Genomic DNA, 27,135 nt, shown 5'->3' on the forward strand with positions numbered 1-27,135 from the left:
GTTAATTCGAACCACAAACAATCTCTTCAAGTCGTTAATTCGAACCATGAACAATCCCTTTCAGCCGTTAACTCGAACCACGAACAATCCCTTTCAGCCATTAACTCAAACCATGAACAATCTCTTTAAGTCGTTAATTCGAACCATGAACAATCTCTTTAAATCGTGCCTTTAAATTAATGTATTGGCTAGACACCAATGCATTCCTTTTAATTTAACCAATCCTATCCTTAAAGTCGGTTATATCTGGTTTACACTAAACAGTTCCGGGGGAAGGGGAGTGCGTAGGATCAAGGGGTGTCACAGGGCTCCAAAAATTGCAAGCTCTTCTTATAGGCAAAAGTCTATTAGAATTTTGCCAATTACCTTTTGAAAAATAAAGCTAAAAAGGTGCTTTATAGTTCTTCAATGTATATATCAAGGACTACAAAAAAGTATAATTGACGTAAAATCAAAGGACATATTTTCCCCGTTCTTATTTTTCTGGAACAATTATTATAAAAATTATTATAGAAAGTACGAAATAAAAATCTGTAAGAAATGAGATTTTGTCTTTTTTTACTATTAAAGTACTAAATTAAAGTACTAAATTAAAGTACTAAATTAAAGTACTAAATTAAAGTACTAAATTTCTAAAACTTTTTAAAATTCAAAAAGAAACCCGAAATTGAACGGAACAATTCAGCAATGCTAATAATAAAAAATATCTCAAGTAAAAATTAAAAAATGAAATTTATTAAACAAATAGAAAAAATCAAAGTTTTCGCTTATTTGGGTACGTTAATAGTTTTTCTAACTATAATGTGTGCTCCTCCGAAATGTCGTTCAGTAAATTCACAAAGATAAATTCTAAAAATCTACAGAAAAGTTTACAGTCGTATATATAATAATAAAAAAACTCGTATACAAATATGTCAATGGTGCAAAGCTGCCCAAAATCTGTCGCTTTTCAAAGAATGAGATTTTCTACACACTTTATGTCTTATTCGTTGTTTTATTAAGTTTATAATCTCATTTAATATTTAGATATCCCGCTACGGTCGGATGAATATAGGATTATATCATGCTAGATACAATAGGTTCACATTTTAAAGTTCACATATTATATTTGGTAGACGTTTCTTGGCAACAAGCTCGCATTCAGAAATAAACATAGATATATTAAATATATATTTTAGAAAACAAAATATTATAACAATAAATAATTTATAAATAATTACAAATATTTAACAAGTTTAGCAAAATGCGCATATTCCGAAATGTCAATTTCCAATCAAAAATTTGCCGCCTTAAAAATATATAAATTTTGATACAAAAAGTTTAAAGTATTTTTACTGCACACTGTACAGTATATCATGGATTACTACCAATTATTCTAAAAAAGCATTCCTTTGTTATAAGGAGGAATTAATGTATGCTTCTGAGTTAAGTAAATTTTTGGCCGCAAGTTTAAAAATGTTCTAGATTAATATTTTACATTATGACTCAGATTTAGATTTATGACTAGCCTCTTATTATTATTATTATTATTAGGACCTGGAGAGAGAGATGAAGTTTATGTACAGATCAAATGAAGGACAGGACGAGAGCTGAATCCGTCCCGAAGATTAATCTACTAAAAAACACTAAGAGCAGGACGGATTCAGCTCAGGGTAGGGTTTTTGCTTTATATCTTGATTCTTCTTGGAAGGTTCAGGTTCCAGGTTCTCCAGGGGTAGCCGCTGCAGCGCCAGGGAAGAGAGGAAAGGAATTTAGTGTTAGAATAACATGATTATAATTTATAATTGGATGAATAATTTTACAGGAATATTTGAACTTTCTAAGAAAGACAGAGTAGGGTTCGAAAGGCAAGGTAAGGCTAAAGGATAAACCGAAAGGATGGAGAAGAGGGTCTAAGGATGATTCATGGAATGACTAGATTCGACACTCATACAGTAGAGAGGGTTGGTGGGGGTTAGTCATGGGATCCGAGTATATACAGGGTAGGCTAGGCTAGCGGAATATAATACTGAAGGTTTAACGAGTTTTCTCGTGAGCCCCAAGAGGGTATTCATGAGCGTCAGGTTCGGAGCAGGTATCCTCGTGGCCGGAGTCACAGGAGTCGGCCTTGTCCGGGACAACAGCCTCGTCCTCACTTCCCTCAGCGGAGGATGCAGCCTCCACCTTGATAGAAGGAACCTAGAAACATTACTCAAGGTTAGAACCAATCAGTTTTGGATTTAAAAGTTTTATTTGAAGTTTGTAAGATTCTTATACCTGGAGGTTATCCTTGGAGGTTGAAGGAACAGGTTCCTCTTCCTCCTCTGCCTTCTCATCAGGGGACTCTGCCAGGGTAACAATGGTCGGCGGAGCAACAATTGGTATCGCCTTGGACGGACGTTTTGTCTCCTTAACGTCCATCCTGTTCTTGCACCAGCTGCTGAACCCCTTGCCCTCGGGACCCTTGGGCAACCTCATCACGTTGGTTGGAACCTTTAATCCTGCCACGGCGGATTCATTCATGAAGGCGTGTGTTGAGATACGGCGGGTTGGCATACCTATAAACTGTGGAGCGTCCTCCATATACATTATTGGGTTTCCGGTTCTCCGCCTCTGGTTCATCGGAGGAATCATCTGGAAGGATCCGTCAGGGTTCATCTGGAAGGATGGAGCGTTGGGGTTGAGTGAGTACTCCTTCCTTGGAACAACATTCTCCTTCATATCCTCATGGATGGATCCAAATTTCATGTTGGGCATCAGAGAGATCCTTCTAGCCCTGGGTCCCATCACCTGGCTCATGGTGGGGGCGCTGTAGTTGTTCTGAAGGCTGTACTTCCTTTGAGGAGCTGACTTAGCCATAGCAGCGGCCTTTTCAGCCAACTTCCGCGCTTCAATCTTCTTGTTTCCATTCTTGAGCGGAGTGGCGGTGAGCTCCATCACCTTCATCTTCTCCTCCTCCTCCTCATGTAAATTATTCACCGCCTTTTGAGCAAATTCTGTTCTCTCGAATTCAACCAGGGCGCAAACCTTGGTTAGCATCTCCGGGTGCTTGGCAACATACTGCTTGATGTCGGTAGGGATCGGATTCCCTGGTCTCAGGATCCTAACAAGGACAATATCTCCGCAAGTTTTGAATATTTCTGCAACTCCCTCAATGGTGGGGCGATCCATGGGTAGGTTTAGAACAACCACCGTGCGGGACGGAGTTGTTTCGTCATAAGGAGGTAGATCCTCGAGACGACGGACCTTGGTCTCGACGTCGTTGATCTCCAACCTGCTGGAGCACTGCTTGATAGCAGTAGCGACCTGTCTCCAGTCCTTGGTTAGGTGCTTGACCCTCTTGAAGCTGGATATGAGCTTGAGACTGACAAATCCCTCCTTGTTCCTCTTCACGTGTTTCAGAAGAAATTTGTCCTTAGTAATGTTCGCATCGGAGAAGTAGAACTCAACCTTTAAATAATTATTGGAAATTAAAGGTTTCTAGACAATTTAACATTTTCGATTAAATCAATTAAAGTATGTTTTTAAAATTCTATTTTTACCTGCTGGGTGATCTTCTCACAGAGATCTAGATCAGGTTCAACATAGACAATCTCCTCCTTAATAGTATCCTCTCCAGGCTCCTCCATGATACTGCCAATACTCACATTAGAGTTGGTTGATGACTTCCTGTCAACAGAGATACCGGAGTCGGCAGAATCCTTCCGGTTAAAGTGTTTTCCTACAAAATCCATGTTAATAAAGTTTAGTTCCGGCATCTTTAGGCTAGGTCTGTGTACAGGAATTTGATACATTTCACACTGGACAACGTTGCAATGATGAAACCCACTTTCTCCTTGGGTATTTGATCTTGTTTTAAACCTTGGGTTGGATTCTGTATAATCACGAGTTGGAGTTAAACATTAAGATAGAATGAAGCGGTTTACCAGAATGGAGAAGGTTTAGGTTTATGTTTAAATCAACATGTAAATGTATTTAAAGGAGAGAAGCAGTAGTAAGAGTATAGGACAGGAGAACACGTTGAATACTGAACTCAGTGCTCAGGGTACACCAGGAGTACAGAGAGAGAAACTCAGGTATAGAGCTTAACCCAGACATATTTAGATGGATAGATAGATAAACAGACAAATAGTCGACTGGTTAAAGCAGGGAAAGAATAATGAAAGTAGACCAACAGAGTACATCTTCATACCCGAAGACAAACACATTTTGCAATAGAAACCCAAACTTTCAGTAAAATTCTTTACAAAATTATTTTTTTTAAATCTACGTTTAATTATTTGTACATAATTGTATTCAAATTTCTTTAAAAAATGCTCGACAACTTTTTAAAAAACATTAGATATTAAGAGTTGGAAACTTTTTATGGAAGGAGTTAAACTGATTCTCTCCTTGCGAGGGGATTAACTGAATTCATTGTCCCAGCTTTTTTTAACCAATGAGAGATCGGTTAATATCTCTGCAATGATAGAATAGGTTGAACTCAATCGGTCCATTCAAAAGATTTCAACCCAGTTTATTTTATATTACAAGTTTATATATTTGTAACATACAAAATAGTTTTTTTCAATTTTCGTAGTTTATTACTTTTCCCATGATGTCAATAGACATGGTTTTATAATGAATTAAGAAAACAGTCCCATCATGAAAATGAAATCATTGCAAAAAAAGCCTTTCTATAACTTTTAAAATGTCAATATCTTGTTTTTTAATTAATATTTAAGGTTTTCTACCTGGATGTCCATAATTTCCTTTGTGACTGGGTTCGTAGAAGAATTGACCTCCCTCCATCCCTGCTCCAGCAGGACCTCCAGGGGGGTACACGGCGTAAAACTCAGGATTGGGAATCGGCATCGGAGCATAGGCGTAAAGCTGGAACGGAGCAGGATGACCGTAAAAAGCCATATTGCAGTCGGTTTATCACAGTCGTGCTGGGTTTATATAACAATCAATCAATAACAAGGATATCACAGGTACAAGGTCAGGTGGTCGGGGTAGCTGGTGGGGGTAGGTCAGCAGGGACCTATTCTTAGTTTAGTAGGAGCTGGTGGATATGGGAGGGTTCCTCTTTACACGTGTGTAGAGACTGAGGGTGTAGGTTTAGTTAAATATTAATATTGGGTTGGACTCGGCTCTTCTTCTCTACTGGTAGAGCGAAGAGATTTTAATGCCACGAAAACTAGTAGCTGCGGTACCAAATCCAGACTGCTCTAGCTTATCGTCGATTGAGCTCTTAACCGACGAAGATCTCAACTGCCAACGAAGTTTTGCCGATTTATGTCCGTGTCCACGAAAGAGACGAAAGAAGACAAACTAAGATGAAGACGGTTCTGGGCGGGGAAACCTCAACCTTACTTCTTCTCGTGTGACTGTCTGAATATCGTGCTGCACGTATGAAAGGCGGAGATTAGTACCACCTCCCTAAGCAGACCTCTCACTACTGATCGCACTAGACGTGCGAGGAAGCGAGGACAGTGCTTCGCGCGCGCTCTGCCCTTCACGCACACTCCGGGAAATCCGTGAAACTTCCGCGCTTTATCCGCAGGGAAAGGTTTGATGTATATTTTGGACTCTGCAGCATGTGTGAGACGTTTACCCTTGAAACTCTGTATGATTCTCATGATACCTTTTTTACATAAACAATATCATTTGTTTATTCACTAAAAACTGAAACAAAGACATGATTTTATATTTTTATATTTTTTATTCAGTATATTTAGTGGAGGTTTGATGTTTTTTGTTACTCTTTTCATGTAGGATTGCATGCGTTAAAAGAATATTTTAAATGCCATGATTTAAAAAGATTTATATTTAAAATATACCAATATTATGTGGCTTTTTAGACTTCAGCAAACCGTCTATACAGTAGCCTAGTAGGCAGATAGCTTTAACCAAGCTCTAACTTATTTCCGGAATTCCATTTCCGGGTATCTACTATCTATATTTATCAATCTAACTTCTAATTTGTTTTTGGCAAGTTTCAGATTTGTAACTTTAACGCGGTGTAGAAAGGTATCGTAATATATATATTATTATTTGATATAAAATTCAGCTAGCTGCGTACAGAGCGCGGTAGGATTGTAAGATAATACAAGATAATACTGAAAGATAGGAAGATACGAGACGGGGGGGTAACTAAAGAACAAAAGAATTATACTTCCGTATAAGAAAATGAAACAAAAGGTTCTTTATTTAGCTGTGTCAGAGAGATAAATAAACATTATTATTTATATGTACATTATTCAAAATTCTTTTTTAGTGTTTTAATCCTAGAAAGGTAAGCTGTGCCTATGATAGATGCATATTGCATAACCTTGATATTCATTATCAGTGCATAGCTTTAATTAGGATACTGTCTGCATGCTCTAGATGANAACGTTTACGTTTATTTTTTTAGGGTTTAGGGCTCTTCAGGTTTTAGGATTGGAGGAATAAAGTTTTTGTTGAACCTGGAGTTGAGGAGACAGTGAGAAGTGATTTTACACAAAGAATTGGGAAAATACGTCCTTGAAATTTAAACTTTCAATCACGTTTAGTTTAAACTGGTCATCGTCAGAAAACTTGTTTTAAAATAAGGAAACCAGAAATAGGAGAAAAAAAAGACATAAATAAATAATCGAATTCATTAAGATTCAGATTAAAGAAAGAATAATAATTAATTGATTAATTATCTACTGAGGATGACAATGATGATATTCATGATGATGATGATGATGATTATGATTATGATGATGACAATTCCTAGTAACATTTTGCCTAGGTAACACAAGAGCATATTTTTTGTCTATTGTTTTTAGTCAAAAATTAAATTTTTATTTTATTTTTAAGCTTAACCAGTTAAATTTAAATGAGGTAAATGTTATAGGACAATTGTATCCATGGTTAGCAGTTTTAAACTCCCAAATACCATGACTCAAAATCTTTAAAATGATGAAGAGTTTTGACTCTCCTCTCCGGCAAAATTAGAGTGTATTTACTGTAGACAAAAGATAAAACATGATAATAATAACAATAATAATAATGCTAACAATAATAATAATAATAATAAAATCACTGTACAAGGTGACAAATTCGGACCAGTAATGTCTAGTTCACAGCTTGACCCATATTGTTTAGTTTGTATGCTAAAATGAACAATTCTGCTGCGTGTTGATCACTTAGATCCAAACATGCTACAGTGGTAGGCGATTATATCATTACAATGAAGACGACTTTTTATTTAAGTTTTGATTGTTAACAAGATTTTTTCGAATTACAAGTAATTACAAGCAATCAAACGGAAGCTTTTTTAATTGACAGCGTCTCTTGACTTCTATGTTTATGTGTATCCATGCTGTTTAACAGCTTGATATTGAAATCGAAAGTCGTCTTCATTGTAGTGATATAATCACCTACCACCGTATGAAAGTCGCATCAATTTTCTAGACTGGGTTGACCTTGAAGATGTCGCAACGCCTTCGCCTTAGATTTTACCTCACTTACTCACTTTTACTTTTGTGTAGCCATAAACATGTAAATTTTATAACTCTAAATCACGTATTTTTAGCTCTAACTTTAAAAAAAAAAGAAAATTCTCATCGATTTTTACGTGAGAGCTTGCAACCTTCTGATCACTTTCAACTGTTTATAATATTTTTCCATGCAGGGTTATTTAACAAAAATCCCCCCAAAAAAATAGTGTAATATATATGAAATTTGGTTTATCTAAGCTACTAACCATGAAAGTTAATAAAGTTCAAGACCATGGTTAGATAAATCTGGTTTGTGGAGAAAGGATAAAACCTTAACCTTTTCTCAGGGTTATACTGTCACCATGGTGGACATTGGTGAGCCTAAACCTTGTACTTTCATCCCCTCACACTCAAATCATTCAAATTAAAAGGGAAAAGAAGAATATAATATTCTTTAAATATTTTTTGTCAACCATTAACTATAAGACCCCCCCCCCCGTCCATCCATGTAATGTCGTCTTTAACCTAAAATCCCCTCTCAGAGACACCAAACCAAATAATTTTCGCCCCATTTTCTTTGTCCTCCGGTAACGGAGTCTAAACACTTTTATTATTGTGAACCCATTTCAAAAGTTAAGCAAAGAATATTTTCATATAAAGAATTAGTGACTTTCGTTAACAATTAATTGTCATTCTTTTCAGAAGTTTTAATATATAAAAAAAACGTCTTAGGACTCCCCGACGGTTTTAACCCACAGATCCTTAAATAGATCGTAAGAATCTTTTCATTATAAAATTCGTAAACCATTGTAATAATTTATTTATCATTATACATTTCATTTTTTTAGGAAATAAAGAGTTTTCTGCATTATCGGTTTTGATTTGAGGGTTATTCCGCTGTCTACCAGTTCATCATTGAGAATCTTAATCCTATCGGACAACAATTTTATTTTTGCATTTTTGATGATAAATACTATTTTACTCTATGCAGTTGAATGTTCAATTGTAAACACTTTTTCCAGTTTTACTCTGGTAAAAATATCTAACAAAACAAATATATTAAAATTTCTTTAAAAAATAAGCAGCTTTTAGTTGTTTTGAAGGATTTCAATCGGTTTTGTTCTGTTATAACCAAAAGTACAATAATAGGAGCTGAAACTGGTATTTTAAGCAAACTACCTCTTTTTTTAAATTCATGTGTTCTGATTTGATTAAATTTGATGTGATGTGATGTGATGTGATGTGATGTGATGTGATGTGATGTGATGTGATGTGATGTGATGTACAAGTTGCTTCACTTTCACTAGTAAAGATTAGCAATATGTGCACAATAGATTGCAGAGTGCAGAAAGTATTTGCAGAAATTTTGCAGATTACAGATGATGGACCGAGAATGAAGATCATCCTTGACCCAGGAATAGTACCTAAGGTTCTATAATATAAGGAAGTTAAAAGAAATCAGAGTGTGAATCAAGAAAAGACAAAGCAAGGGTGATATATTTCTAAAATTAATTTTTGGAGCACGTTTTGAAAATTTGATGGTTTACGGAATATTATTTCTTAATGAATTCTAATGAGTAAGTTAGTTTAATGAATTCTTGTGTGAAAGAATTTTGTCAAATACATTCTAATGAACTAGGCTTGTAGGGCGCTTTGCGCCCAAATTCTATTTCAATTGTGATTTTCTTTGTGTACATTGTAAAACAAAAACAAGCAAAATTTCGCGAATTTTATAAAAAAAAAGTTCATGGATTTCCAAATTTCAAAAATCGAACAAAAAATTTGGGCCCGATCGGTAAGCCATGTTTTGACATTTATTGGATACAAACAAACAAACAAACATAATGATCTTTTTAATGAAAAATTGATAACANAGGCCAATTACAGTGACAAATAAAAAATTACATAATTTTTATCTCACATGTTAAATTTTATGAAAAATTATACAAATTTTATAGATCTAATTTGAACTACGATAAAAGGTATCACTTAAATCAAAGATTATAGAAGATTAAATAAAATTCAATTCAAATTTTTTTTCTCTAAATATTTTCCTTTTCATGTAAAAAATGTTTAAAGGTTATATACCACTTTATTAGTCATAACTAGGCACTTTTTATAATAATTGATAAATACTTCTTATTGTTAAGAATCCGCTCATGCCACTATCGCGAAAAATTTGAAAAAAATCTTTTTATTTAAACTTAAAACACAAGTTTAAAAAACCTCCTGTATTACACAGGTACATTTCTATGTATTGTGCATGCTCATTTCTGCATAGCGGAGGCTCGGTCTGCCTAAAAAATCTGGAAGGCTCTTGTCTGCATAGCAGAGGCTCAGGCGTCCGGGGATTCCCTCCCTCGTTATACAAGTATAAATATTTGCTTGTTAAGAAAATCCAATACATTTAATTATTGCTTTGATGTCGTCTTCCTATTCCACAGTTTAATGGTTTTCTGTGTAGCATACTATGGCCGGCCATTTTGCCCCCGTCAGTATTAATACTAATGATGATTTGATTTTAGAATTAACGTGTACGTAGAAAGTTTTGTCAGAGAGTGATAAGCCACAAAAACAAGATATAAATAATTATTTACACTGCAAATATTATATTCTTTCATCCTCAATATGTAATTCAAAATATACATTTTATCTTTATTGTCTAAGTAAAACGTGTTTTAGATTTAGTTAGAAGAGATCTAAAAAATCCATAACAACAACGAAAGTGAGAAACAACTTACATCAGCTAGAAATCTAAGGAATTTCAATTATTATTATTATTATTATTTTCTTATTCTTATTTCTTATTATTGAAAATTTTCTGTGATTCAATCTTTTTTAAAATTTTATCATCATATAGGAGTTGCACAAAAAAGTTACAATTTTGCACCAGGCGCCGCAACTCACATCTTTATTCTTATTAAAAGCAGATGTAGCAAAACTTTTGTGAATCGCTGGTGGCATTTTTAAAGATGAAAGGTCTCCCATAAATACGTTGACAATCAATTAAATTTTTTATATTAAAGGGAGTGTTCGCGAAAAATGAAAGGGGGTAAAGGCTTAATGCGATAAAAAAGCGCTTTTGATCGCTACTAATTTTACTTCTATCTGTTGCGTCTATAAGGAGAAAATTGTTAAAAACGACTAATACCGAAGAACGTAGTGTCCATACAAATTCAGAAAGATGCAACATACGACCTAGACCGTAAAAATCTATTTAATTTCAAACAAATTATTCAGATATTACAACCTATGGTCATCGATTATCTTTCGCCACATTTGTGTATAGTTGATTTTTCATAATATGTTTTGATTTTATTTTTTTAAATAATATTTAGCTTAAAACTTGTTTTCGAACATTTCTTGAAAATATGAAAATGTCGTCTTCATTAGCAAAAATCCTCGAAACAGGAATAAATGTTTTTATAAGTAACTCTCAGATCATCACAATTAAAACATATTATGAAAAATCAACTGTATACAAATGTGGCGAAAGATAATCGATAACTATATATAATGTAGTATCTGAATGATTTGTTTGAAATAAAATTGATTTTTACGGTCTAAGTCGTATGTTGCATCTTTCTGAATTTGTATGGACACTACGTTCTTCGGTATTAGTCGTTTTTAACAATTTTCTCCTTATAGACGCAACAGAGAGAAGTAAGATTAGTAGCGATCAAAAGCGCTTTTTAATCGCATTAAGCCTATACCCCCTTTCATTTTTCGCGAACACTCCCTTTAAACATGAATTCTAAGAAACATTATTTTGGTGCAAGGTTTAATTTCTACAGAATGGTTTGATCCTCTCCTGGTGCTCTGGGAACAGTTGAACCAGAGTTCCTAGTTCTCCGAGTTCAAACTTATCCCACTCAAACGGAGGAACAACTAAATAAAATATTAGTTTGAACAACTAAACAAAACATTAGTTTAGGGAGGAACAACTAAACTGAATAATATTTTAGGGAGGAACAACAAAACAAAATATTATTTTAGGGAGGAACAACTAAATAAAATATTAGTTTAGGGAGGAACAACTAAATAAAACATTAGTTTAGGGAGGAACAACTAAACTAAATATTAGTTTAGGGAGGAACAAATAAATAAAAAATTAGTTTAGGGAGGAACAACTAAATAAAACATTAGTTTAGGGAGGAACAACTAAATAAAACATTAGTTTAGGGAGGAACAACTAAATAAAACATTAGTTTAGGGAGGAACAACTATACTAAATAGTTTAGGAAGGAACATATAAATAAAATATTAGTTAAGGGAGGAACAACTAAACTAAATATTACTTTAGGGAGGAACAACTAAACTAAATATTAGTTTAGGGAGGAACAACTAAACTAAATATTAGTTTAGAGAGGAACAACTAAATAAAATATTAGTTTAGGAAGGAACAACTAACTAAATATTAGTTTGTGAGGAATAACTAAATAAAGTATTAGTTTAGGGAGGAACAACTAAACTGAATATTAGTTTAATGAGGAAGAACTAAATAAAATATTAGTTTAGGGAGGAACAACTAAATAAAATATTAGTTTAGGGAGGAACAACTAAACAAAATAATAGTTTAGGGAGGAACAACTAAATAAAATAATAGTTTAGGGACGAAAAACTAAACTAAATATTAGTTTAGAGAGAAACAACTAAATAAAATATTAGTTTAGAGAGGAACAACTAAACTAAATATTAGTTTAGGGAGGAACAACTAAACTAAATATTAGTTTAGGGAGGAACAACTAAATATAAATAAAGTTTAAGATTTGAAAACTGCAGAAATAAGATAAGATTTGAAAACTACATTAATAAACATTAAGATTTGAAAACTACAGAAATAAAGTTTAAGCTTTGAAAACTACAGAAACAAAAATAAAAATTTGAAAACTGCAGAAATAAGATTAAGATTTGAAAACTACATTAATAAAGTTTAAGATTTGAAAACTACAGAATTACAAAACTAAAGATTTGAAAGCTACAGAAATAAAGATTAAGATTTGAAAACTACAGAAATAAAGTTTAAGATTTTAAAACTGCAGAAATAAAGTTTAAGAATTTTAAAACTGCAGAAATAAAGATAAAGATTTGAAAATTGCAGAATAAAGTTTAAGAACTGGAACTACATAAACGAAAACTATTATCTAAACAATAGGTGCATGCACAGATACATAAATAAATTTTTAAAAGTAGTTAGACAAATACAAAAATGCATAGTCAACCTTTTCCGAATATCTTGAATTGTTTATTAGGTTTTCAATAATTTTATGACTCTAAACCTGTCAATCTTAAAACTAAATATGATCCAATACATATTAAACCAAATACAGAATATAAACCATGAGGCCTGTTCTAAGATAGACCTAGAGCTGAACCCTGCTCCATGATGTATGGTGGGACTGCGGTGTAACCTGTTGTATTTTATAGAATCCTTGACCTTCCATATACATACAGGCAGAACCATAGGGGGAGTTATAGTTGCTAGGTGGAGGGAGGGGTGGAGCGGAGGAGGGAGGGTGGAGCTGCATGGGGAGGGGAGGGTTGAAAGGTAAATGCATGAAACAAGGCAGTAGGACTAAACTTACCTATGCATGAAACAAGGCAGTAGGACTAAACTTACCTATGCATGAAACAAGGCAGTAGGACTCAAGATCTTTGTTTACTGAAAACCCAGGATATTAAACAAAGATGACGGCTAAAAGGCTAAATAACCCCCTGATTTTGATTATCTTCAATACCGAAAAATGTTGTAGATCCTAAAAAAACAGATGTAAGCTTTTTGAAAAATGCTACAATTATACAAAATTCACTTTGAAATTATTGAGCTTGTGAATCATGAGACAAGTAATTAGTCCAACGTATCTTTAACTATCTATCTAGAAAATACTATTAAAGTTTTCTATTAATCAGATAATCCTGCTTTTATAAATTTAATTTTAAAATTTAAATTTCACTCTGAAAACCTTGGTGTCCGCTCATCCGACCTTGAAGAAACTGACCTATGGGGTTTCCGACCTAAAAAGGAATTATATCTTAAAACAGGTTAGGTTAGGTTAGACGGTAAATGGAGTTGAATGGGGTAAGACGTAGTTAATAGTTATATGTTGTAGTCGATTAAAATCCTTTAAAACAAGCTATAGAGTTAAAATTACTGGACATTTTCGAAAAACTACTCGAAAAATAGGTCGGACATTCTTGTGGTCAGTTTCCTTTAGGTCAGTTTCCAAAGCATCAAACCTTAAAACAACAATGAATAAGGAAACCGAGTCAAAACATTAAATATTATTCGATTTTTCACAATATATAAACAACAAAGATACACACAATGTTACAGCTGTTTCCATTTCTAAATGGGAGTTTTCTTTGTTAAAAAAAATATAGACATGTAAAAACCTTAGAATTTTATTTACTCAATAAGTTTATTGAAAGTTTTACAACGCTAATATAGTTTCTTAAATAGTTTTGGTAAGATTATGTTAATATGATTAAATATTTTTGTTTTCAGCACTTCCCTTGCAATAAATAAAGAAAATTTATCATTTTTATTCCAATATGAATTATTTTTGAATATCCTTCCTAGCTCGGATGCAAACCAAGTATCTCTAGGTACCAGATACTGTAGGACGGGTTCCTCCTCCTGCTCCGGGTCTAAATCTAGTACTGGTCCAACTAGGACGGAAGAGTAGGCTCCTGAACCGTCTATCATATGAATCCTAAATTGGGTGCTTTTATTTCCCTCGAACATAGATGAGTCGGAGAAGTTATTTGTAAAAAATGATCCCACTGTTTACAGATATTTTTTAGATTTTAGATCCAATTCAATCCAAACTAAAATATTTTTTAGATTTTAGATCCAATTCAATCCAAACTAAAATATTTTTTAGATTTTAGATCCAATTCAATCCAAACTAAAATACTTTTTAGATTTTAGAACCAATTCAATCCAAACTAAAATATTTTTTAGATTTTAGAACCAATTCAATCCAAACTAAAATATTTTTAAGAAAAAGAAAACATTTTTCAACAGTGATAACCAAAAGACTCTGAAATGGGAAGACGACTTTTACATTCAAGTTATGACTTTAAGAAGTTCAATGAGCATGAGACACAACCATTGTGCAGTGTAAACAAACCCATTTCATTGAATTAGTGATTTGCTAAGTTACTAGTAAAACTATTCGCTTTGTTACAACATCAAATACACTTTAAGGATTGCTCTAAGGTTGTTTCCCTATTCCTTAGTTTTCTGGTTTGATTTTCCTTCATATCTTAAAAGGTAAAAGCGCAATCCATCCTATTTGTTGTGTTAAATGAACCTGATATTGGATCCGGAGTGAAAACAGAAATATTCATCCGATGATAATCTGAAAAGTAATAAATTGTGTTTTGTTCTGTTTTCGTTTCTAAATTGATTATTAAATCTTGTTTAATTAATTTTGCTCAACTTAGTAGTCGACTTGTAGTAAATGCCCTACTCCATAACGGTTTCCCGAACAACTATCTATCCAGATACAGCTCAGTTTCTCTTGACTATCATTGTCAACAAACGGCTACGATCCCGTGATACTAATCAATGTCTCAACTAGGACACGATCCACAAGGCAACAATCCCGTGAACTATCAACACCACTACCACTGGGCACGCGATCTCGTAAGCTATCGATATCAATCGGAAGCTGTTAACTATCGATGCCAAATCAATGGGCAATATACACACGGCTACAATCCCATGATGCTTATCAATGTCTAAACTAGAACATGACTTAATCTACTTAAACTCCAATTGCATGATTTATAACTACCTGGCCTCCCTAAACTACCTGAACTACCTTGAACTACCTGACCACCCTAAACTCCAAGTGTATCTGTGTCAAGCTGTGAGAAGTCTACTCCCTGAAGCATAAACTTAATTTAAATGATTTATCTAGAAAGTTTCTTAAACTACCTGACCACCCTAAACTACCTGAACTACCTTGAACTAGCTGACCACCCGGAACTCCAAGTATACCTAAACTACCTGACCTACCTTGAATTACCAGAACTACATGAACTACTTGAATTACCAGAACTATCTGACCTCCCTGAACTCCAAGTGTACCTGTGCCAAGCTGAGAAGTCTACTCCCTGGAGCATAAAGAGAATAGAAGATGAATCCTTCACTTCTGCAGTAAAACAAATAAAATAGAAAATTTTTAGAAAGTTTAAATACTTTATCTGTACCTGACTATCTACTTGAAAAACAGTTCATAATCTTTTATGTGAGTCAGGGGCAGAGGCGTATACAGGAATTGGTCCGGGGGGGAGCATATGAATTGGTCCGGGGGGGGGGGAGCACCCATAGTGCTTAAGTAATTGTATCCGGTCAAATTATGTAGTGTGAAAGTATTGAAAGTTTAAAATTCTTCAAATTATGAAGAAAAACTTTAAACGTTGTTAAATTCGATGATATGAGTATGTTTTTTCAATTATATTCGCTAACAAAAGTGTTAAAAACATTGATGATCGAAATTGGAGAAAACTGATAATAAAAATATTTCTAAAAGTTTTAAACAACAATAAATAAAATGTTAACTTTAAATGTGTATAACATCATTAACTTATCAAAGCTTATATAAGATATCCTTACCTGAAGGTCCCATATTCATTGCAGCAACAGTGCCTTTAGGCAGAAACAGGTTTTTATTTTGAAAAAACTGGCAAGAAATTAAATTTTTTTACATAATTGGGTCGTGGAAAAATGAAAGAAATGGCTCAAGTCTAATCAAACTATTATCTTTTAAAGCCGACATTTGTTTAAAGAGAATTTGAAACAAACCATGTTGGTTGGATTCTAGAAATATTGTAAACATGACTGTACCTTTCTGAAATTGTGAACACTGCCTTAAAGTCACAGGCCGATCATTTTCTATAAAAATATCGATTAACAGAAACAAAGGAAAGATAGAAAGGATACAATTTGATTTATAATTTAATCATGATTCATCCAGGGAGTAAGAAACAGAAGGGAGATATAACTGACGCGGTTCGCCCTACCATATTATACATGCTTTGCAGACGGGTACTTCATTTGAATAAGAAATATTTGTCTGATGTACAATTACCGCGTATACAATAACCTATTCTGAATATTTCATATACAAATGGAGTACCGTCTGCAAAGCAAAGCATGAATAATCATATGGTGGGGCGAACCGCGTCAGTTATATCTCCCTTCTATTCCTTACTCCCTGGGTTCATCCCTTTCATTTTCCTGACCACTGCATGCCTTGAAGGGCATTATTGTTATGTGAGACGCTACTCAAATTTTAAAGATTATTTCATTAAAATGCATTAAAAAAAATTATGAATGTATTTAAAAAACCTTTCCTTCCGTTTTTGATTTTCCAATTTCCCTAAACCATCCTCCCTCTCTAGAAACAATTGGATACAGTTATTTTTTAAACTTTCGAAGAATGCATATTGCATACCGCTTTGAAAGCATAAACAGGGTTACCCACAAAAGAAGAGACTGTAAAGACGACCTGAAACTCTTAAAGTTTGACGACCACAAGGTTAAGTCATGTAATTCTGCCGTAGATATAGTAATCTAATGGCTTATTAAACGATTTGGCAAAAAAACAAGGAATCTTGAATATGAAAAACAAACAGTATAAATTCCGTACAGTCGTCTCTGAAGTCTCATCCTTTGTGGTTTACCCTGTATCAAATGATGAACGTTGTCCATACTTATGCATGCATTCCGTTGGTTCGTGTTTGGGTAGTTTTTTTTGCCAAGTGTAAGAAAAGCAGTTGTTTTTAAAACTGTTTATTCTAAACATTGGATTTTCTTACATTTCGCCAATTTTGGACCCTGACAGAAATATAGACCAAATCTGGATCGCTTTTCATTTTATGTTATTTAAGACTAACGTTTTTGCAAAGTTTATTAACTTTTGCCAGTTTTCCAATTAATGGAATTTTTAGCAAAGTTTCAAAAAACTATTTAAAACTATTAACAACATTATTTTCCTACTAAAACATATTATTAAACATATTATTAAACATATTATTAAACATATTATTAAACATATTATTAAACATATTATTAAACATATATAAACATATTATTAAAACGTTATGTTGTTTTATAATAATCAAATATTTATTTCAAGTTCATTCTTACTTTTGTAATTCTTTTAACCCAAGCTTTTCCTTCAATCTTTCGCCAGCCATTTTAATTCTATAGCTTATATAGAATATATATTTTATTTTTTATTTCATTTTGATGAATAAAAGTAGGAAGCAATGGAGGCAGTGGCGGATACAGGATTTAAGTGAGGGGGTGCAAGATTTAATTTGGAACCAAAAAATCCAGATTTAGGAACCAAAAGATGCGCTGCCGACGAAATTTTTTTGGCTTTCCTGTTTTTTACAAGGTTTTCTTTCCCTTAAGTTCTATTGAGAAGTTATTCTGAAATCTCAGACAAAGTTTTATATATATACGTACATGGACTGGGTTGATCACAATACAAGATTTGCGTAATTAATATATAAACAATGTTCGACATAGTTTCACAATGGGCCTCAATATTTTCTACACGGATACTAAAGGGACAGTATCCGGATACTAAAGGGACAGTATCCGGATACTAAAGGGACAGTATCCGGATACTAAAGGGACAGTATCCGGATACTAAAGGGACAGTATCCGGATACTAAAGGGACAGTATCCGGATACTAAAGGGACAGTATCCGGATACTAAAGGGACAGTTTTGAGTTTGTGGCAAAGGCTTAATTCTTTAATGCAGATTTATGTAGCAGACAAGGAAGGATATTTACAGAATTTATCAGAAAAAAAGGCGATATCATATTAATGGTGAACCGGTCACGTAACTCTTAAAAAAATAGTCTGTAAAATGTCATCTCTATGATTTTTGTTGCACATTATTAAATGTCCATATCTATGAAATATCCATCTATGAAATGTCTATCTATGAAAATACCCCAACACCATGTTTCAACAAATAAATTGAAATATCATAGGATTTAAAAGATACATGTTGACTGTTGACAACTTGAATGATATGTATGAAACTGCAGAATTATGTTTTAATGCATCATGTGTTCATCTGTAGAAAATAAACAGGATTTTTTATCTAAGAAAAAATGAAGCACATTTTAACATTTAGGTCAAAATATAGTTTCTCTTCATATTCTTCTTATGTTATAAACATTCATTAACCTCAACTATACTCATAACCTTCATCATAATCAAAGCATCCATTAATCTCATAACCTCAATTATACCACTCGCAACCTCCATTATACACATAACCTTCATTTTACTTTTAACCTGCATTTTACACATGACCTCAAATATGCTCATAATCTCCATTATACTTACAACCTCCATTATATTCATAACCTCTATATACTTATCAGCTCCACTAAACTAATAATCTCCATTTTAATCATAACATTCATAAATCTCATAACTTCCATTATACGCATGTACTCCATTTTACTCATAAACTAATATTCATATTCTACTCATATAAACCTCCATTGTATTTTTTAATTGTGTAGATCCGTTAGAATCCTATCTATAAATAATTCAACCTTTTTTTTCTTTAAAGCTCCATTTAACAATTTTTCTCCATTTTAATATTTGTGACACCTCTACTCTATCCCCTCCATTCTAACGGTATAGCTGTCTAGTGTTTATATAAAGTTGTCAAGGGTACCCGGAACTATTCTACCCTGAACCAGAAAGCTACAGTTAGTTGGTGTACCCGGAGTAGGAATCAATGAAATTACTGACCTGCTCAAAATTGGGTTCGGACTCACGGAGACACGGAGTCGGGAACACAGAATTCCCTGAGTTTAGGGAAAGTCTGAAGAATTAAGAGTTTAGTCATAATAGTTAAAGTACATTTACAGCAATCTGCAGAGTAGGAGAGAACACTAAGAATCTAGATAATCTAAAGAACACAATAATAGAACACTTGATAACAAGTTAATAATAAAATTGTTAGAATAACAGAGAACACAAAATCAAGAGAACATGAAAACACTAGAACAAGAGAACAAAAGAACAAGAGAACACGAAATCAAGAGAACAAGAAAACACTAGAACAAGAGAACAAGAAAACCAGGGAACAATATAACAAGAGAACAAGAGAACAAGAGCACTAGAGAACAAGAGAACAAGAGTACGAGAGAACAAAAGAACAAGAGAACAAGAGAACAAAAGAACAAGAGAACAAGAGAACAAGAGAACAAGAGAAAACAATCAAACAAAAAATCAATAGAACAAATGAAAAAGAACCTAAGTAGAATAAAATTAGAGAACAAGAGGAAAAAGACTATAAGATGACAACTTTATAAAACTCCAAGAGAAGAATTTAAAAATAAAAGCGATGAGAAAAAGAGAATTATAACAACATGTGCCAGTAAGGTGTCCCGAAGAATAAGAAAAGAGAATTATAACAACATGTGCCGAAGAATAAGAAAAGTTCTTAAGATTGAAATCTGATATATTTTCGTAAAACAAACTTTTCTAGTGAAATTCTTTAAGAATGGAAACTAATGAAACGAAACTACTGCTTCAGAAAAGGAAAATGTAGATGTAGGTAAAAACTATTCTAACTTATTCAAATAAAAATGGTTTTACTTTTATTTGTTCAATACTAATTAAGTTTTAAGAGATTTTTAAAATATTAAATCTCTTTTTGCAAATTTTGCAGATTTTCAGTTTTATCATTTTTTTCTGCGATATTCATTCCCCAAATACTAGAATAGGTTAACATTTTGAAAATTAAATTTTTTGTTACTTTTTTCAAAAACTAACTGAAATATTGGATTGAAAAAAATTGTCTCATTAAACACATCTTTTAATTTGTTTATTATTCTCTTTCCAAATTCGTGTAAACTACCCGTTAAAGGTAAAGGTAAAAAATTTGCAATAATATGGTAAATATACCGCGGTTCAAAACTTTTATATTTAAAATCCTGAATAATTTAAGACTTTCTAACGGAAGTGTTAAATATTTTATTTAAAGGTCTGTTTAAATGGAAGGGTGAACTTTTTAAATTTGAATAACTTTAAAAATAAACTTCGTTTGAAATTTGAACATTTTGCATTCTACCATGTACATGATATAATTTTTGTAAATTAACATTTTTCTACAAACCAAATGGCTTAAAGTAATATTCATTGGTATTTTCTTTCAAAATTTGAAAGTGCCAAAAAATATAACGTTTCAAAAATAAAATAAAATACTAATCTTTTTAGATCTAGTTAAAGATGGAACCCTTGATACTGTTCCTATAATATTAATCTGTGTATATCTAGTTAAAGATGGAACCCTTGATACTGTTCCTATAATACTAATCTGTTTAGATCTAGTTAAAGATGGAACCCTTGATACTGTTCCTATAATACTAATCTGTTTAGATCTAGTTAAAGATGGAACCCTTGATACTGTTCCTATAATACTAATCTGTTTAGATCTAGTTAAAGATGGAACCCTTGATACTGTTCCTATAATACTAATCTGCTTAGATCTAGTTAAAGATGGAACCCTTGATGTTACTTACTAGTCTAGCTGTTCCTACAATACTCATCTGCTGGATCTGTTGTCTTATTTACTGTCTCTATAAACATATTTCAGCCCAAGAAGCCAAGGTAAACTATATAATTTAACTTAATCTCTTTAAATCTCTTTAAATATCTTTGACAAATTATTACGATAGTTTGCCGAACATGATAAATATGTTTTTTTTTTCATTTTTCCAGTGTAAAATTTGCAACATAATTATTTAGGAGGCCCAACGGTGTTCCACTGTAACTATGATGGTAGAAGAGAGTCGACCCATCTCTCCTCTCTTTACTCCATCTTTAAAGATTAGCAGACAGGTACACAGAGATACAGGAAGATATAAAGATTAGCAGACAGAGACACAGAGATACAGGCAGATATAAAGATTATCAGACAGGTACACAGAGATACAGGCGAATATAAAAATTAGCAGACAGATACACAGAGATACAGGCAGATATAAAGATTAGCAGACAGGTACACAGAGATACAAGCAGATATAAAGATTAGCAGTCAGGTACAAAGATATACTGGCAGATATAAAGATTAGCAGACAGGTACAAAGATATGCAGGCAGATATAAAGATTAGCAGAAAGGTACAAAGATATACAGGCAGATATAAAGATTAGCAGACAGGTACACAGAGATAAAGGCAGATATAAGGATTAGCAGACAGGTACACAGAGATACAGGCAGATATAAAAATTAGCAGACAGGTACACAGAGATACAGGCGGATATAAAAATTAGCAGACAGGTACACATAGATACAGGCAGATATAAAGATTAGCAGACAGGTACACAGAGATATAGGCGGATATAAAAATTAGCAGACAGGTACACAGAGATACAGGCAGATATAAAAATTAGCAGACAGAGACACAGAGATACAGGCAGATATAAAGCTTAGCAGACAGGTACACAGAGATACAGGCAGATATTAAGATTAGCAGACTGGTACACAGAGATACAGGCAGATATTAAGATTAGCAGACAGGTACACAGAGATACAGGCAGATATTAAGATTAGCAGACTGGTACACAGAGATACAGGCAGATATTAAGATTAGCAGACAGGTACACAGAGATACAGGCAGATATTAATATTAGCAGACTGGTACACAGTGATACAGGCAGTTATAAAGATCAGCAGACAGGTACACAGAGATACAGGCAGATATAAAGATTAGCAGACAGAGACACAGAGATACAGGCAGATATAAAGATTAGCAGACAGGTACACAGAGATACAGGCAGATATAAAGATTAGCAGACAGGTACACAGTGATACAGGCAGATATTAAGATTAGCAGACAGGTACACAGAGATACAGGCAGATATTAAGATTAGCAGACTGGTACACAGTGATACAGGCAGATATAAACATTGTTTATTAATTTTCAAGATCTTTTCTGTCTCGCCATGACCTTAACAACTCACAAGTACTTTTTGTAGCTTTTAGAACTACAGCGAACTTTTTTCTAGATTCAGTTCAAGGAGTAATTAAAAACATGCTGGTAGATTTTTATTTGCGAGAGTGCACGTTTTTGAAAGCTGTGGGAAACCAGCCTCCGTCTTTCACCTTCTTCATCCTTCCCCTTTCGCCCCCTCTCCCCTTCCTTGTATAAAAAAAAAATTTAAAAAAAATAGAATTAATTGTAATTACGCTAGAATGAAATTAGAAAAAATGCAATAATGACTCAATTGCAGTTAGAATCAAGGAATTATTATTGATTGCAAATAAGACGCCGTTGCAATTATGTAAGATTAGAGTGCAACATAAAAATCAACCGGAATTATCAGGAATCGATTTAGAATAGGTCTGTATCTTCAAAAGTTATCAGCTATTAATTATTATTGAAAATTATAGTATTTATGTCTTGTTCTTTTTATAGGTATTTAGAATATTTAGTTTTAATGACTTAACAATTTGCCATACATGAATAAAGAAGTTTTTAAAATGATCACCTTCTAAACAAGACGCTTAAATAGAAAATATTTGGGAGCTTTGGGTCACATGATTCCTACATTTTAAAACTTTTTAATAAATATCTAAGACATTGCCTCCTTCCTACCCCCCCCCCCTTGAAAAATACAAAATTCCCAGGAACTAGGAAAACTATCTTTTCTGCAGTCAAGCAATATGTCTTCTAAAAATAAAAAAAATAAAAATCCGGAGGGAAAATGTCAAGAAAATCAGGGAAATATTTGTCTAAAATCATCACCTTTTGGTTATTCGAAGTGTTTGAAAATCTGCTTTGTAAATTATAGTTCTTCAAAACTCACAGTATTTTAAAGACTTTTTTTTATAAAATCGGCTTTCAAGCGATTTTTTTGATGTTGAAATAGTCAAAGTTTACCATATTCTAATGACAAATTGGAGAATACCATGGACTCGGTGGTTAATAAAGATTCCACCCGTATTAAAAATCATCATATTAATGCAAAAAAAAGAATGCAGCAAAGAAATTACATAGTTTATAATCTGCTAGTGTACATATTGTCCATATAAGATTTAATTAATCTGCAGATTAACAAAAAATGGAGATCAAGTGTTGATCTCGATATTTACAATACAAGAGTTTCCAACTGTAGAGATGAAATTAAAAATTATATTTAATCTTGTTTACGTTCAGGATCCTACCTACGCCCCAGTGACGTCACAATTCTCTAGTTCTATGACACTATCTGAGATGCTTAAACAAGGCGGGGGAGGGTCACGAGGTCTCAATGATTCCCTTGGTCCATCCTACTATCCACAGTTTCCTATTAATGACTTTATCGATCCCTTACAGGCTACTCCTAATAAGGTGCTCCCATCTCCTATGGCGCCCCTGCAGCCCCCCTGGCCCCACTTGCCGCCCCTTGATGTGAAAAAGAATGGTAGTGAGGGTAGATCAGGGGGTCTAGGAGGGGGTCTAGCAAATACTTTTAATTCTACAACATTCTCATCATTTCTAGCTTCACAGGTAAATCAACTTATCAATAGGTTTTAATACGTTTTCTATATTCAACATTACAGGTCCGAATTTGTGACCTCGTAGCTCCTCTAGTTTTTCTAGCAAGTAATCTGCAAGTCACTTTTCCTAAAAAACTACAATGGAAAAAAATAAATTTCTTTTAAAAAAATCATAGATATCGCATTTATTCTAAAATAGACAAAGGTTTTAAGTGTAATGTTATGAATTGGACATAACACTTTTTAAATAAGGGGTCAAATGAGATTACGTCTATAACAGTCCTTTTAAACTTTGCAGATCCAATGTGAAATGAATCCCTATGCATTAAATAATTTGCAAAAGTGCATCTCTCAACTTAAAACTTGCCAAATTAAACGCAATTATATTCAAGCCATGACTTGTAAATAGATTTACTTCCTAGTTAAGTGTTTTCTTTGATAAAGAACTGGATTTTATATTTACGGTGGAACAATTTTTTTCTATAAAGTGAATCTGAATTATTTATAAACATGCTTAAAATTGTTAAATGCTAGGAGTTTAAATATACATGTGATAATTTAATACATTTCTTTAACTGAAGATATTACTAACAACTAGCAGGAGCGTTTTTTATTCCTTTGACGTTTTTAATGGTGCTTAAGAGTCTACTCTGACAGCTACTCTATCAACTGTTTTTTTTGTTTTCTGTTTGTTTTGGCCTTGTATCTTTTTAATCAGTTCATATTTTGCCTTATGTAACAAATGGAAATCATTGCCTTGCCTTTACAAACTTGAATGTTTTAAACCAAACAAGGTCTATTTAAATAACAAGAGAATAAAGATAAATATTATGCTACATGTTATTTTCAAACCTTTAAGTAGAATCAAGCCAAATATGATATTTTTCAGGCAGTGGGACTTCAAAACCGAGTACAAAGCACTAGGACAAGGCCTGATAACAGACTGAACACAAATTAAAATAAACATCTAAAAAATATTGGAAAATCTCCACGTTTAACCTGAAAAAAATGTGATATATTTTAGTAAATAAAGTTAATACTGTAAACACCCAGACCAGTGAAAAAAAGTGTTAAAATTTGTTTTTTGAAAGCCAAAATTGTGAACATTATTAAGGTTGATATTACGTTAAAATTTTTTGTATCTTTTTTGTAATATTACTGAGCACATTTAAGTAAATTGTTGATATTGAATATTAAACATTTAAAATGAGAGTTATTACTCTCCGACAATTTTATCAGGAAAAAATATTTGTTACTGTTATAACATATGTATGTTTTAGAAAATTTGTCTTTATGAACTATGCATTATTAATTATAAATGATGAGCGTACACTTTCATTCTGAGGCTTTCTATAGATTGATCGTTTAATTGTAAAGTTTCCACTTTCGCTTTTATCGTAGTTGAATCGGTGTGTAAATTATATATATTTGATATGAATCCAATTTTATCGTAGTTGAGTCGGTGTGTGAATTATATATATTTGATATGAATCCAATTTTATCGTAGTTGAGTCGGTGTGTAAATTATATTTGATATGAATCCAATTTCGCAAGGACAGAAAGTTTTACATATTTTATTTGAAGGGTTCAACATTTGTAGAATCGAAAAAAACACGACGACGCGCACGGGGCAAAAAAAAACTTTAATGATTATTTTTTTTCTTCTTTTTTCTTTTGTTATAGATCTTTGATAATTCCTATAGACTAAATATTCTTACTTTGAAATATTAAAGGTTTCAAAGATATAAAGAATAGAAAAATTGAATTTGTGGCAAGAACTCAGTTTTTTATCCAAAATGGTGTCTAAAAAATAATATAAAGTTTGAAGAAATACTTGATGAGAGTAAATAAAAAGAAAAAAATACTAAACTTTCGTGATTTGGGCCTTGCATGCTGCAGGGGATCTAATTGAAAGGGAAAAACAAGGTAGAATGTTGAAATTAACAGATTTTGTTGCGACACCCTATCATCCAATCCTGCTCAGTTAAGTAAAGAGCCATAATATACATATTCAGGATATTTGAGATCATGTACTCATGATGTACCATTTTATTCTAAATAATCATGGTTACTCTAGTCTATATAATAAAACAAGACATTCATATGTATGTCACCGATAGCCGGCCAAACGGCTGAACCGAATGGGCTAAATTTTCATGGGTGCCGGTGGTATCTTATACTAAAATAATCAAAAAAATTAATTTTTTCAACATTTTTTTTCACGGGCAACGCCGTGCCCTCCAGCTAGTCTTCAATATGTTTGTTGCTTGTTTACGCTCCACAAAAACAATCCTGGGACCGAATTTGAACCACGTTGCTGAACCACCAACTGTCGGTTCAGTTTAGAGCTATAGTATACAAATTCAGGAATGTTGACTTGTGTTAATTATGTATGGTGTTCTATCAAACAAATCTTATCTTATTCTAAATAATCATATGTATAATCTTAAAGTGTCATGCCATAATTAAGTTCCATAAAATCATAGTTGGCCGTACATGAAAAATAAAATTTGCGTTAAATTATGCACGGGCAGCACGTAAAACCAAGGAGAATTGAATAGAAGGAGGGGGCGATAGGGGATCCGTACACTTTGCTGTGACGTTTTTGGACTTCTGAAGAACTAGTTTTTGCGTAACAACAATAATAAAGATTGTAAACAATAACTCAAATGATAAACAGACATCTGGCATCTCTGGTGCGTTAGATGAAGATTCACCGTATACTAACTCATGTTTGTTTACATTAGATCGGCTGCCTTTGTTATTGTTGTTACGCAAAAACTAGTTCTTCAGCAGTCCAAAAACGTCACAACAAAGTGTACGGAAACCCTATCGCCCCCTTCTTCTATTCAATTCTCCTTGCGTAAAACTAACTTTATCGAAGTGCATCCTGCCTGTATCGGATTATTTTCAATCATATTTTGATCTCTCATTCGAAATCCGTCAAAAATAGCGTGAGAGATTTCATCTATATATAAATTTGGCTTGTCTGTTTGTCTGTCTGTTTGTCTGTTTGTATCCAATAAACGTCAAAACGGCTGAACCGATCGGGCCCAAATTTTTTGTGGGACATCTAGGGACTCCAGGGAAGGTTTATGAATGATTGAAATTTTAAATATTTGTCTCCATCAAAATTCGATCGTCATTAAATTTTTTAAAATTTTG

General features: G+C 33.0%; 3 protein-coding genes across 5 annotated transcripts; 1 reads left to right on the forward strand and 2 right to left on the reverse strand.

The window, feature by feature from the left end:
• Positions 1-1,217: 1,217 nt before the first annotated feature.
• Positions 1,218-5,432, reverse strand: LOC111711085 (la-related protein 6). The gene is made up of 4 exons (XM_023485334.1): positions 4,713-5,432; positions 3,522-3,700; positions 2,257-3,429; positions 1,218-2,178 (listed from the first exon to the last, which is right to left on the reverse strand). The coding sequence occupies exons 1-4, from the start codon at positions 4,882-4,884 to the stop codon at positions 2,017-2,019; spliced, it is 1,686 nt and encodes a 561-aa protein (XP_023341102.1). The 5' UTR covers positions 4,885-5,432; the 3' UTR covers positions 1,218-2,016.
• Positions 5,433-11,116: 5,684 nt separating this feature from the next.
• LOC111711087 (uncharacterized) lies at positions 11,117-18,392 on the reverse strand. Of its 3 annotated transcripts, none has more exons than XM_023485337.1 (9): positions 17,593-18,360; positions 16,797-16,840; positions 16,288-16,335; positions 16,057-16,089; positions 15,529-15,592; positions 14,747-14,794; positions 14,007-14,143; positions 13,051-13,092; positions 11,117-11,318 (listed from the first exon to the last, which is right to left on the reverse strand). In XM_023485337.1, the coding sequence occupies exons 1-9, from the start codon at positions 17,640-17,642 to the stop codon at positions 11,212-11,214; spliced, it is 573 nt and encodes a 190-aa protein (XP_023341105.1). In that variant the 5' UTR covers positions 17,643-18,360; the 3' UTR covers positions 11,117-11,211. The 3 variants fall into 3 exon arrangements, with proteins under 3 accessions (XP_023341105.1, XP_023341106.1, XP_023341107.1); XM_023485339.1 differs by having other exon boundaries at positions 11,234-11,318; positions 13,016-13,092; positions 17,593-18,392; XM_023485338.1 differs by lacking the exon at positions 16,288-16,335 and having other exon boundaries at positions 17,593-17,901.
• A 1,283-nt stretch (positions 18,393-19,675) lies between these two features.
• Positions 19,676-25,259, forward strand: LOC111711086 (uncharacterized). Its single transcript, XM_023485335.1, has 5 exons — positions 19,676-20,042; positions 20,975-21,097; positions 21,236-21,328; positions 23,648-23,980; positions 24,860-25,259. Exons 2-5 carry the CDS (start codon positions 20,987-20,989, stop codon positions 24,926-24,928), a joined length of 606 nt encoding a protein of 201 aa, XP_023341103.1. The 5' UTR covers positions 19,676-20,042; positions 20,975-20,986; the 3' UTR covers positions 24,929-25,259.
• The last annotated feature ends 1,876 nt before the right edge of the window (positions 25,260-27,135 follow it).

This window comes from Eurytemora carolleeae, unplaced genomic scaffold (assembly GCF_000591075.1).
Source record: "Eurytemora carolleeae unplaced genomic scaffold, Eaff_2.0 scaffold1121, whole genome shotgun sequence".
In the NCBI taxonomy this organism is placed as follows: domain Eukaryota; kingdom Metazoa; phylum Arthropoda; class Copepoda; order Calanoida; family Temoridae; genus Eurytemora; species Eurytemora carolleeae.